Raw genomic sequence first — 14,536 nt, 5'->3', positions numbered from 1 at the left:
AAAGACTTTACGGGTATCTACTGCCTTAAATCGTTGTACTGCTCCTTGTCTCGCTCCATATTAGAACACTGCACGGTTGTCTAGACTCTCCTCACTCTACGGTGTCGAAAGAGTTGAGTCTGTTTAGCGACGGTTCCTGAGATATGCACTACGTAAACTGCCGTGAACGGCTCCCTACCGATTGCCTAGCTACGAAAGTAGTTTGCAACTGATCCATCTGGAGCCCCTGTCGGTCCGAAGAGGTAAAGCAAGGGCATTGCCAATTGTGGATATTTTGCAAGCACGCGCCGATTGCCCACCAATTATGGGTTTTTCTTAAAGGGGTGCATGTATTTGAAGTGGGCCCATAAAAATCAGTGGGTAACCTTGCAATTGAATTCTTCTTAACCATTTTTTTCCTTGATTTCTTTTCCGTCGTTGACGTCGTTGTTTTCTGCACTGAGTACCAATGTTATCGACGCCACACCTGGACCCTACCTATTGACCCATTAACTTATGAACCGGGGACCAATGGCTTTACTTGGCGTGATCAGAGATTTTATGCCTCAGAAAATGCCGACGGCGACAACTAAGATTAAACCCAGGCCCTTTGGGGTGAAAGGCAATCACGCTTACCATTTCACCACCGGTGCTGCTTCTCTGCTTCGGAGCGCAACAGAAAGAGAAAATTGGTAGCAATTTCCAGCATCGCCGCTAGTGATGTTATAAACGATGACTTCAAATGTAATTTTGTCAGCACTGTTAGCTCGCTAAAATTTAAATAGTGTCAATAACACTATGCAGATTTTCCATATAAAAAAGGCACTTTTTCACTTTGTAATTTTAAGTTATCATTTTGATTTTCTATCGTAACTTTAAGATTTTAAATTGAAAATTCTTCAATTATTTATGGAACGTTCGGGATTTCTTATTGTTCAAACACATGTTTTTGAAAACAAAATATTATCTATTGTAAATTTTTGATTTCCTAATACTACTTTCCACTAGTATTGAAACTCTTAGTTACATTGTAGCTTTAATTTTTGTTATCGTTAACCATTTTGCATTTTTTTCTTCTGATTGCTGTTCCTTAATTATTTATCAAATTTGAACAATATAGATCTGTTCTAGCATCTACACCATAAGATGAAACAACAAATTGTCTATTCAATTAAATTTTGGCCTCATTTGCTCCACCCATCTGCCGTTTTAGGAGTTCACTAATTGCAAACTCGATCATTTTCTTAATAATTCCTGCTAACCATTTCCAATCAAAGCCCAATCATTTTAAAGAAGTTTACTCTAGGACAATGGTTTCACAGTACGACATATAATTTACAGCAATATTGCAAGTAATATTGCAAGTTTAGTAATATTGTAAGTTTATCCGGCAAGTCTAAATAATGGTCTACAGAACCCTAATTGTTACTTGGAAGTCAAATAAAATATGCCTACATGCAAGATTTCCTACATCCAAACTTACCCTTCTCCCCGCGTGATTGTTGTGCAGGTTGATCTGTGACTGGATGTCACCTCCCTTCTCCCGCGTGTCCAGAAACAGCTCGGAAAACTCCACTCCGAAGGCCATATTGTGCGAGCAGCCGCCCCATTTCCACCGGCTTGCCTGTTTGGTTTTCAGCTTCTTCAAACTATCGTCCACCAGGATGCTGTTCTCGTTGATGGCATCCAAAAAGCGTAGCTTTTCCTTCTCCAAACTTTCCCGCAGCGATTTGGTCATTCCCTTCCGATTGACCGAAGGATCGCAACCGCACGAGATCAGCCTTCCCTGGGAACAGGCACGCGCCACACTGTGCGTCACTCCGGCTGCAGCAACTGCGTACGCGAATGCACTCTCCCGGTAGCCTGTCAGATGAGAAATAAAAAAAAATCAATTGTTAGTACTATTAGATACAAAATACCCATGCTCCATGACTTCAACGTTCTTTTTCCATATGGGAGTAAATCATGCAAACACACATCAATCGTAACGGTTAACCGACCGAACGTGTCTTCCAATTATTTACTACTCACGGGGGGTTCGACCCTGTCTAGTTTTGAGCCGCCCAAGTGATAGTTAATTAAATAATTTATTTACAGCATTATTTATTGGAAGTTGGTTTGTGGTCACGATCCACCTCCGGAGATCGGCAAGACAATGATCGGCGCGCAGATCTGGTGGAAGATGATGATGGCAAAGGAAAATCGATGAATATTATTTGCTTTTCCACAACTCTGTGTGTCGTTGATCGTCGCTGTCGTTGTTGTCGTCGTTGTCGGTATATTGGGGGAGGGTGATCTACGACCGATCAGATCCCACAACTTTTGCCCCTCTTCCCGTGTTGCCAAGTGTGTCGTCAAACGGGCTGTCAGGCGCAGCCAGGAATCGTTTGTGTGTGACTTTGAAAGGAAGCCTTCCCCGTCTCTCGTTCCTGGCTTAGCTTTGCTGGCTGATGAGATGTTTGTGTGCATTTCGCTGCAACCCGGGAAGAATCTCGATCTCGACGTCGTCGTCGTCGTCGATCGTTGGGCTGCGACTGCTGCGACGAGACACGACATCACATATCGCGGTCTGATCCATCCGGTACGCTGAGCAGAAGAAATGCATCCCGAACCGAAAACAATCAACCAATAAATTTTGCTGCATTTGTATGGAAATTAAATTGAAAACTGCTTCGGTTGCTGGTTGCCTTGCCGTTGCGGTTGGTTGGATGGTGCCCGGTGATTTTTGAATTATTTATTACATTCAGCAGCAGTTTGTGAGCCGTGCTTGATAAGATTGTTGCTGCTGCTGCTGCTGAGCGGGTATTGACTGTCACAGGATCAGCCACTTTGTTCGTTGAAATGTAGACTGTCGTTCAGTGGCTCAGCGGAGATTATGTTTGGGTTTTTGCTGTTGGGGTGCATCGCATTATTTTATGAAATCTGAACAATGAGATTTTTATCATGTTACGAGAAATGTAACATATCCATAGGCATTCCAGGAGGCCATAATGTGAGAATAAGATGACATTTGGGATCATATTTTTGGAGCTTGACATGTTTGATATTTTGTTTAGAAATCTCAAATCGTTCAGAAGTTTCATTACCAAAATGATTTACAGGCGAAGACCATCAGGAATTCTGCGCTAATTTCTCGAGAAAATCGGCATTCAGCCATCTACCGCAAACTAGTACCGGGTGAACGAACTGTTTTTTTCCTCTGTAAGGGACATATCACTACTGTGACCAGTAATTTGATCTATTGTAGTATATCCCGTGTCCTTAGTTTCGTGCATGTCGTATTATTTCATCACTATTGAGAAATGATGAAGTATACGGTTTTTATACAATTGTCATTCGTGCCTTCATCGCAAGGAATCGATTCTAATTGAAAGGTCCCGCTATTTATACCCTTCGGAGTGTTGGAACACCCTCCAAAGGCACGCCCATTTGTCAGTCAAAATTGGATTCCTTAGTAACAAAAATAAGCAATGACACCGATAATGATCATGCATCAGAACCCTAGTCTTAACCACTTCAAACTATGGAACAACGAATAGAAGATTAGGAATCACATAGATGAAGACAAACTAAGTCATTTTTTCCTTGTTTTAAGATCATCCTCGGTGGACAAAGCCGAGTTTTGTCACTATCAACAAGGCATAAAAAGTAACAAGGACTAAGATGTGTTCCTTTGATTACAGAAAAATCCTGTTCCCAACGGAGACGGACGACACACCGAACGGCCCTAGTAGCACGCTTGTCACAAATCAATTGTAGAAACTTATATACGACTTATTTCAGTCATAAACAAGTTGCTGTAACATATTGTGATGAAAGTGTGCTATTCGGGGGGTGAGCAGATACCATCAACCATCACCACGACGCCGAGGGTTCACTCCATTGATGGGTTGGAAGAACAATTGACACACCTCAACAAGGGGCTAGGATACGCGGTTACAACCAAGCCAGACGTGGAGCAGAGCATCATTGACGTAGAAACAGCGATTACCAAGACACTTCCAACATCATCACAGAATACGGTTAGGACTATCAATTCGAAGATTATCAAGGACGGACAGGAACAAAGTTGCGCCAACGAAAAAGAAATTCCGATTGTAAAGGAGCTGAAAAGTAAAGTAGTATACTACGTGAAAGCAGACAAGGGAAACGCGGTCGTTATCATGAACAAGGATGATTACGACAATCAGATGACAACGAAGATTAACAACGGACCGTATAGACAGCTTCGAATAGACGGCTTACAGAACATAGTGAAACGCGTGGAGAAAGCACTGAAGGAGTGCAAATTAGGAGATGGAGCAGGTCGTTTACGGAAACCCAATCCCATTCTTCTCAGGATCAAAGGCCTCCCCAAACTCCACAAACCAGGAAATGAAATGCGAGAGATCGTGTCTGCAGTTGGTTCCCCCAACCACAAACTAACGAAGTGGCTAGTCACAGAGTTCCAGAGTATGCCGAATCAGTTCCATAGTAAAGCAGTTAGTAACACCCAGGAGTTCGCCCAGCAACTACAATCTTCAGGAGACATCAACGAGTACAAGATTATGGTATCTTTTGACGTCACAGCTCTTTTTCCCAGCGTACCGGTCAAGAAAGCGACCAACCATTTGGAGGACTGGCTATTAACACAACGAGAGGATGCAGCATGGAGAAACAAGGTTAGGACGTACCTTAAGCTGACCCGCCTTTGTATGGAAGAGAACTACTTCTCTTTCCGAGGTAACTTCTACAAGCAGACGAAAGGAGCCCCAATGAGAAACCCCCTATCCCTCTTCTTGTGTGAAATTTTCATGGCCAACTTGGAGACAATCCTGAAGGAGAAAGGACTATTACCAAACCGTTGGTGGAGGTTTGTTGACGATACCTTCAGCGCAGTTTAACGGGAAGCCCTTCCACAAATTTTAGATGAGATCAACAGAATTCACAAGGATATCAAATTCACTCACGAGGTATAGAAAGACGGAAAACTCGCATTTCTCGATCTTCTAGTCATCGTGGAATCGTCATCATCTTCCTCGCTTGAATACGAAATTTACAGGAAACCAACAAGCAGCAAAAGAGTTATCTCCTATACTTCCAACCATTCGTTCCAGCAGAAGATGGCCGCCTTTCACCACATGATTCATCGAATGCAGACTCTTCCACTCAGCGATACAGGAAAGATTAAGGAATTACAGTACATCTTCGAAACAGCAAGACTCAACGGATACAAGGAGACCGCAATCCAGGCAAGCATCGATAAAAAAGCGAGAATTCTACAAAGGAGACTATTTACGGGTACACGACGTTAGGCATACGGACGTTAGGCAAACGGACGTCAGGCATAATGTACGATAGGCATAATGGACGCTAGGCATAATCTACCCGATGAATTCCAGAAGGATGATAATGGGGACCGTCTATTGATTGCTGACTTCGGTGACAATAATGAAAGAGCCTTAATTTTTCTGAACTCATGAAAACTTGCGACGTCTTGGACAGGCAAAGTATTGGGATACAGATGGTACGTTTGCCACAGTTCCTTGTTTGTTTCGGCAACTCGTCACTGTTCATGGAAGTATCGCTCACATCACATCATCAGCACATGGTTCCGCTAGTTTTCATTCTGATGATAACACAAACAGAATCGTTGTATCGAAAAGTATGGCAGCAGCAGATGTTTTTTTGTTATTGAATGAAAAACCACAGAATTCACCATTCTTTATTTCATGAGCTGTTCTTTGAGGAAAATCTTTTCTTCTTTGATTGATATTGCAATATGTGTGTAAGAATATATTACATCAAATGTGTGATTTTTTTTTTATTTCTAGATGCGATTGATTTCAAGTTATAGTTCAAAACTATGCTGAGTTTTCATTGCCAGATTACTTAACCGCTATCACTTCTAATCTTGGATCTACGTAAATATGGAGCTACGTCACTTATGATATGATAAATAATGGATTCCAAACTGTGCTTATTAAAGAAACTATGTTTATTTAACTTGTATCATTTTTATGCAACGCTTAGCCTAATTTAAGCATTGTTTACCATGCTCTAAACAGGTTTCTATAGTTGCACAGCAGCAAGGTATTTTATGCCTAACGTCCATTATGCCTAACGTATATTATGCCTAACGTCCATTATGCCTAATGACTTTATGCCTAACGTACATTATGCCTAACGTCCGAATGCCTAACGTCCGAATGCCTAACGTCCGTATGCCCAACGTGTTTATACCTAATGGGGTACACTCACTATTTACAACCCTCACCGCACCACCTGAACCATTAAAACGAGTGTCCGTTCCATTTGATCACGATATTACTTGTAAGCTAAGGCCACAGTTAAAACAATTCGGATTAGATTTAGTTTTCACCAGCAGACATAACCTGTTGAAATCCTTGTTAGGATCCACTAAAGACCCAGTTAATATTTTAGGTAAAGCAGGTGTATATAAAATAAGCTGTAATCATTGTAACAAAGTATATGAGGACAAAACCAAGAGAACTTTAGCAACTAGATTTAAAGAACATATAGCGGAGGTTAATAAGGCCAAAAAGCAAGAGGAAAAAGGCCTAACATATGATTTCAAATCAAAGGTTGCAGAACACATATTCACAGATGACCACCAACTATCGACGGAGGACATCACGATTTTACGGACCGTATCTACACCATGGAAATTGGATGTTGCAGAGAGCCTCGATATCAACAAACAACGTAATTCAACTTTACTCAACAGGGATCAAGCAATCGGACACACATGGCTTTTCAAGTTACTGCCTAGGACACATCAACCAGTAAGCAGCGGAGTATCTGTTCCTACAGGAAATTAAATTTAAGTTTACCTAGTTTCTAAGTGAAAATGTACCTGTGTTAAGGCTTGTACTCGAAAAAATGCACCATTTTTATCCGTGGGTAAAAATTGACGAAAATCTGGGTAGAACTAGTTTGGAGTGAATTGTTTACATGTGCAAAATTTCATAACAATCGGTTCAGTGATTATTGAGATGTCATCGAAACAAGAAGAAAATCGCCGGAGAATTTTGCGCGCCGTCATGGAAAATCCGACTGTGACTATGAGATGGATCGGAAGACAACTGGGAATCACCTATACAACTGTGTCTCGGGTGGTAAAATCGTTTAAGGAGTCTCAGACGACCGAGCGGCGGGCTGGAAGTGGAAGAAAATCGAAGACAGCTGACCCTGTGAAGGCCCGGAAGGTGTTGGATTATTTCAAGCGTAATCCGAACCTTTCGATTCGCGACCCGGCTCTGAAGGCAAAGTGTTCCGCCTGGTTCGTTTAGCAATCTATGAAACGAGCTGGGCTTCATGTATTCAAGGTCCGCAAGGCGTGAACAACAAAACACGGTGGCCAAATCCCGCACAAGGAAGCTGTATCGAGAGTGGTTAACGAAACCGATGTGTGTGGTTATGGATGACGAAACCTACATCAAGGCAGACGCAAAGCAGATACCGGGGTGAAGTTCTACGTTGCCAAATCACGGTTTGTTGTTCCGGAAGACATAAGGAAGAAGAAGGTGGACAAATTCGCCAAAAAATTCTTGCATTGGCCATATGCCAATGCGGTAAACTGAGGAAACCGTACATCACAATGGGTACCATCAACAGTGAAATTTACCGCACCGAGTGCCTCCAGAAGCGTCTGTTGCCCTTCCTGCGGTCCCACGGAGGCGAGACATTATTTTGGCCGGACCTGGCATCATGCCATTACGCGCGAACATAATCCATATGAATTAGTTCATTCCCTGAAAGTTTCAAGAAAATCCGACTTAAAATAATTTTTTGGCGAACACTTTTGTCTGGTGCATTTTTTTCGAGTACAGACCTTAATATATATTCGGTAAATGCGATGTTTTTCTTCAGTCGAGTATTAGTACAAGACACTGAAGAAGTCTGCACATTGTAGACTTTTTTTTTAAATTCTTTATTCAAGAGATTTTTAGCCGAAGGCTAGTTCATCTCTATACACATTGGTAGACGAAATACGCGTATCTGTCAAGGATAAGCAAATAAGGTAGTGGAATTAAATGGAAATTACATATCCTTTTCTCTCTCTCTCTCATTATACAGGTATTACACTAAGATGCCCACATTCATCAGGATCCTGTCCCCCTAGTTTGAAGTAGTCAAGGAATCGGTGGTAGATCTTACATCCCGTAACGTACCACGAAAAGGTAATCTACCCACGTTACGACAACCGTTGCTCTAGTCATTAGCTTCATTAGGTCAAAGGGCGTTAGGTTTGATGACCATTAGGCCAAATGGTCATCAGTTCCAATTTCAGCACAAAGTTTGTATTCATTTTCGGGATTTTGGAACAAATTTTTTTTTTAATTTGCTGTCGTGATATAATTTGTAAACGATTTTTGTCAACTTTTATGCATGCAAGGTTTTCAATAATTCAAAAGTTTGAATTTTTCTTAGCATTAAAAAAAATCAAGAATATAGAGCAAGAGCATTTTTTATATTTAAGATTTTATCACTTTTTTTATATTTTCGAGCCAAACGTGGATTGGTTTCAGCGAGAATTACTCACATATAATGATTTATTCCTGGAACTATAAAATTAGTTCGGATCATTGAAAAAAAAAATAGTCTAGAACATAGTTGCCCGTTGCGGTTGGCTGTGATGTAAGGGACTCGGAGCCTAGTAGCAACCTTGTTTGCTTACTGAACAGAAACGTGAGTTCTATCACAGGTCCTTTTATATCACTATTGTGATAGGATCGAATCACGCTTTAAAAGATTGATCTAATTTCACAATAAACTTCAGATCTAATTTTTCCTTGCAACTTACAGAAATGTCATTCCCAAGAAAGTTGTGGATATGTAGAGGTGTATTCGATCAAAAGTAACAACGACTGTCCAACTAACAACCTCATGTGCCTCATTTTTCTTTATTTATAAATTATCGATGTAGTACAAGCAATTAGTTTCAAATAATATTTATGCCTTCACATTTATCAAGAACAAACTAGCTCAAATGTTATATTTAAATAAACTCTTTGAAAATCATTCGCCTAAAAGTGAAAAACCTTTCAACAACTCTTACATTCACAGTTGGTAAGGCTCACTCGATCCGTAATGCCGCAACCGTGCAGCCATTAAATTGTGTCCAGGGGAGATAATTTAAATCAATTTTTCTCGGAGTTCACTTCCCCCCGAGTGCCATTTGCAGCGTACTAATATCACTTCATTCCGCGTCAACAGCTAATTCCAGTTTCTCACTTCTTCCCGCTCTGCGGAGAACCTGCCTTGAACTCCTGCGGGCGCTCTTCGGCTATTATTTGTTTTAATTTAATAACTTACTAAAGTGAACGAGATCATTATCGTTAATCGAGTTAATCAAATCGCGTAAAGCGCACATTCCACCCGAAGCAGAAAATGCACACAGACACAACATGCCGAACGTAAAGGATAAAGCGCAATATTAAATAAAATTGAATTTAATTTGAAACATTACTCAAATTGCACCTCAGCCTCCGGTTTCTCCGGGTTCTTCTTTTCCTTCATCGAAGGAGATAGCCCGAGCTGCGGCAAATGGGCAGCCGGTATTGTATGGTTAGGTATTTCTTCCCATCGCGTTCCTCCAATCTTGTGTGCGAAGAAATGTGGATAATCGATTAAGGCTGCCTAGCCGGGCGCCGCCGTTTCAGCTCTTTGTGGAAATGTGCTGGCAGCACACAAAAGAAGAGCTGGGTATGGGGGAGGAAAATCGAACCCATTCCCAAGATAGGCTCTTTCTCTTACACTCACACTTTTACACACATTGCTAGATTTTCCGGCTGGTGTTGCAAGAGAGGAGAAAAATTTATAAATGCCGTAATGGAACATAGTTTCAGTCCATTCAGCGAACCATGATTGGCTAGCCCGTCCGTCAATCGATACGATCGGAGTTGATCAAGAAAATTATAATTGAATTTAATGGTTTAATGCTGTTGGTTAGCTTTGGTCGGGCTGGTTTTTTATCAATCAACCACCGTGGTTGATCGATTATGCCATTCGTGCCATTAAATGGCGATTCATTGATGGATTAAAGCAACACGTTCCCTTTGTTAATCAATGGGATATGGGAAATCATCATTGAACAAAATTCACCACCGCTCCTCATTGTATTCACAAGTGCCATTATTAACCCAAATAACTCAATTTGTCGTGATCTTTCGTCAGAATCCGTTCGCCTTCTTCTCAATCGAACAAAAGCTGTCCCAATCATCGGAAAGCTGCAGGTATAATTTGATGTTAATTCAATTCGATTCGCATATGTAAATGTCGATCACGTCAATCGAATGTCACTGCGTCTGTGCGTCTGGAACGGGAGGGAAAATTTATATGCACAGAAAACATAATTTGTCATGGCATATACATATGTCAGTCAGTCAGTCGATTACGAATTGCATCACACTAACTACCAGTTCGCGAAGTCATTCCGCATCCAGTCGTCAGTCGGAGCCAGTCCGTCATTCAGTCGACCAACAATCAATCGGTCGGTTGCGGCCCCGGGGTCTTATTTACTCACACTCGTCGTACGGTGACATTTTGTCCCCCCTGTTAACCAACGATTCGGCAAGCTTTTCAATGGGATCAAGAGCCTAGAGAGAATATGAATAACCAAGCCATGAAGCTCCCCCCTTTATTTCCCGCTCGATGCCCGGAGACGAATTGATGCATTTCCCGCTTGCAACATTTCTCTTCTTTGCATTTGGTGAGCAATCGATCAATTCGACAACGGTTCACAATGTCGTTGGATGTCGCGGTTAAGTCATTCGTCCATCCATCAGATGGCCAAGCCCGGTGACAACAAGACGAACGACGAACCTCGGAGTCAGCCTTTAGAGTCAGAGATGCTACAAAAATTATTCACCCCATAAAACTGTGACTCACTGTCCCCGCCACAGTAGTCAGTCACGTGTGGAACAATCGAATGGTTTGTTAGCAGATCTGGTTGCCGCTTGTAGGTAGCTACACAAGACTGAAGAAGGGGTCGTCGTCATCGTCAATGGGAGCAGAGCAGTACGAGTCTTTGGGCATGCTGACGAAATCTCCTGTTTTCCGTTTTCATGCTCATTCAAATGAATTTATTTGAATACACTTATAGGCACTTGCTTTGATGTGATGTGCGTGTGACGTAACAAGTGATGGCAAAATGTAGGTTGCATCATGGAAAATCAATTGATGCAAGTGGGTAAGTTTGTTGCATCAATTTGTGGTGACAAATGGGAATCGATATTTAGCGGTCAATAGAGGGTAAGGAGGCAAGTTAGGTCATAGATTTTATGAAGCAGTACCATTGAAGTAGCCTAGGGGTCTCATAGCCTAGTCAGTAAAGGCACGGCATTACCAAGCCGGAGGCGGTGGGTTCGATTCCTGGTCCGGTCGAGGGAATCTTTCGGGTTGGAAATTTTCACGACTTCCCTGGGCATAGAGTATCATTGTGCTTGCCACACAATATACAAATTCATGCATTGGTATTGGCATCGAAAGCTCTCAATTAATAACTGTGGAAGTGCATTTAGAACAATAAGTTGAGAGCACGCAAAAAGCTAATATGCGATAAGCAATAAGCTTGATATGCGAAAAAGAAGAAGAAGAAGAACCATTGAAGTAGCTTGCATTGGTCTGAATTTATTTATTTTTCGTCAATCAGTGTATACCGTTTTACAATCTTTACTTAAACGCTGATTGTTACAATTTTACTCACAGTGCTTGAATAACATCTATATTTTATTACTGCTACCTAGTTAACCTCGTGAGTTTTTTAAGCGTAGTTCTGTCAATGGGCCATTTTTTCTAACTCAAGCGACGAGATACACGAGCGGTGTAGTCCGTCCATTCTTTGTTATTTATTTCTGAGTCCAGGCTTTGACATAAATCTTAAGACGGAGTCAAAGGTGCTGTACTATGTACTGTCATAATGTTTGCTGATAATGACTTCAGCTCGTCCAGAATGTTCAACTCTTACGCATTGGAGCAATAGTAATCAAGCCCATAGTGAGACTTTGAAGTTTATTGACTTCATCGCTTAACCGTCTCAAGTCACTTGATATATCGGACGTCATTAATGTTCCATGTAAATTAATGTTTTCTTTTTACATAACTAGTTGCTGTTACTCGACTAGGCGGATTGGACTTGCCATCAAACGCTTCAAAGACAAAATACATGAAAGGAAAAAGTTCTGGAAGACAATGTTAGCCTCCCACCCCGAGTTTAGATTGACGGTGACGAAATCGAGGTCGTCGATGAGTTCGTGTATTTGGGCTCACTGGTGACCGCCGAAAATGATACCAGCAGAGAGATTCAAAGGCGCATTATGGCAGGGAATCGTGCCTACTTTGGACTCCGGAGGACGCTCCGGTCGAATAAAATTCGCCGCCGCACGAAGTTGACTGTCTACAAGACGCTGATTAGACCAGTGGTCCTCTACGCCCACGAGACTATGCTCGTGAAGGAACGGAAGGTGTTGCGTACCATCTACGGTGGAGTGCAGATGGATGACGGAACGTGGAGGAGGCGAATGAACCACGAATTGCACCAGCTGCTGGGAGAACCATCCATCGTCCACATTGCAAAAATTAGACGACTACGGTGGGCTGGGCACGTCGTAGGAATACCGCACGACGACCCAGAGAAAATGGTTCTAGAAAACGACCCAACAGGAACAAGAAGAAGAGGCACGCAGCGGGCAAGGTGGATCGACCAAGTAGAAGGTGACCTGCGGACCCTTCGCAGACTACGAGGCTGGCGGAGTGTGGCCATGGATCGAGTAGAGTGGAGATGACATCTTCAGGCAGCAGAGTACAACAAAACCTTAGCCTGATTGAATATGAATATAATACGCTGTTATTCGACTTGGTAGGATTTTTTAGACATTCGATCCTAAATAAATAATTTAATTGAAAAAAAAAACTTTGAAAATCTCCGGGCAGTTCAATTAACTTCAATAAGATTTCAAAAACTTTACAGAAGCTCAGATAAACTGTAACGTCGTGCTTTTATTTCGTTTAAATTTTAAGTTTTCTTTAGAATAACTATGGTTAGTAATTGAATCGCGTAACAAATTAAGAATTTCAATGCAATAAAAAAAGGAGTGATTCGTTTTAAAATTCAAAATAGCAAAAGTGTCTAGGCTACGTTTACTACATAAACGTAAACTGTGACAGCTAGTGTAAGTGTAAATAATTCCGAAAAAAACTGAACAACTTCACAAAACTTCGGAAAGTACTGTATCGATTCTCTCAAGTTTACAATCACTTCTTCAAGAGCTGAATCACTTTGTAATAACTTAATCACTTCAGAAAAGTTTGGAATCCCTTCAGAAATTATTTAATCACTGGAAAAAAATCGGAAAAACTTTGGGGAGCACCGAATCCTTCAAAAAAAAAGTTCAAAATCTCTTCTGAAAAAACTGAAACACTTTAGAGAATCTCGGAATCACTTTGAAAAGTACTGCTTTACTGCAGAAAAACTTCAGAAAGTACTGAATCACTTCAGATAGTACAGACATAATTGAGCATGAGAATGATTAACCGCTCGCGGTTGCTACTCCGTTCTTACCAGATCACCTGACAAAGAAGCAACAAACGATAAGTTGGGCTAGCATGCATCTACAATTTTTAAAAACTGGTGATCTCATATTTTACGATAGGCAAGAATAGTGCTGGCCGCTTCCAAATGTAGGTCAATTAGACCGTCAAAAACCAAGAGGTCCGCCTCACCTCCAAGAATTTTTCAATAGTTTTTTTTTCCACAGGATTCACTTAAGGGAGTATTGATTCTTATCGCTAAGCCACTCTATTGTGACACATCGATACAGGTCTCCATTTTGGCAACATAGATGAAGCACAGTCAACTCTCCACAACTCGATGTCCACTAACTCGATATCGAGTTTTATAACCATAATAAAAATGAGTGTCATGGCTACTGCGATAGCGAATCTGTATGGGATTGTTATTCTATAACTCAATAACTCTATAACTCGAGTTGTAGAGAGTGGACTGTAGTTACGTTTTCAAAAACGAGATCTGTCTATACTGACATTACATTAGGAAAGTTTGAAATCACGTTGGAAAAGTTCAGAATCACTTCAGAAAGAACTGAATAACTTGAGAAAGCTTAGGATTACTTTGGAAAGTACTGGACCATTTCAGAAAAAAATAGCACGTACAGAATAACTTCGAACAGTACTGAACTTAACAAAAGTTTTAAATCACTTCGGAAAAATTGCAATCACTGGATCCGTGCATTCAGCTCATAACATATTTAATAACTTCAGAAAAGCTTGAGTTAAGTAGGGAAAATGTTGAATCACTCAAAGATAGACTCACTTCCGAAAGTGTTAAATTTTCTGGACTGATTAAACACTTTCAGCAGTAATGTCACGAGATCTTGAGAGTGTCTAAAACAAGAACCTGATATAAACGTTAAAACCTGGCACTGAAACAGTAAACGTATTGCCTATTAAGATTTCCTAAGGTAACATCAATTGTAACAGCACAAACATCTTTTGTTCTTATTGCAAAGATTTGCGTAGCGACGATTGCGTTATT

The 14,536-nt window shown here is 41.1% G+C and overlaps 1 protein-coding gene across 1 annotated transcript in view; it reads right to left on the bottom strand.

Annotated features, from left to right (window-relative positions):
* Wnt10 (Wnt oncogene analog 10) overlaps positions 1–14,536 on the bottom strand; it is a 62,595-nt gene that overhangs the window by 13,317 nt on the left and 34,742 nt on the right. The window contains exon 3 of the mRNA XM_065224476.1: positions 1,463–1,842. Within this exon, the coding sequence (XP_065080548.1) occupies positions 1,463–1,842 (380 nt within the window). The remainder of the gene's footprint in view (positions 1–1,462; positions 1,843–14,536) is intronic.

Source organism: Ochlerotatus camptorhynchus, unplaced genomic scaffold (assembly GCF_037179485.1).
Source record: "Ochlerotatus camptorhynchus isolate MF236.1 unplaced genomic scaffold, CSIRO-AGI_Acam_v1.1 ptg000211l, whole genome shotgun sequence".
Taxonomy (NCBI): Eukaryota; Metazoa; Arthropoda; class Insecta; order Diptera; family Culicidae; genus Ochlerotatus; species Ochlerotatus camptorhynchus.
The sequence above is the reverse complement of the archived record's forward strand: the minus strand, read 5'-3'. Positions and strand labels throughout refer to the sequence as shown.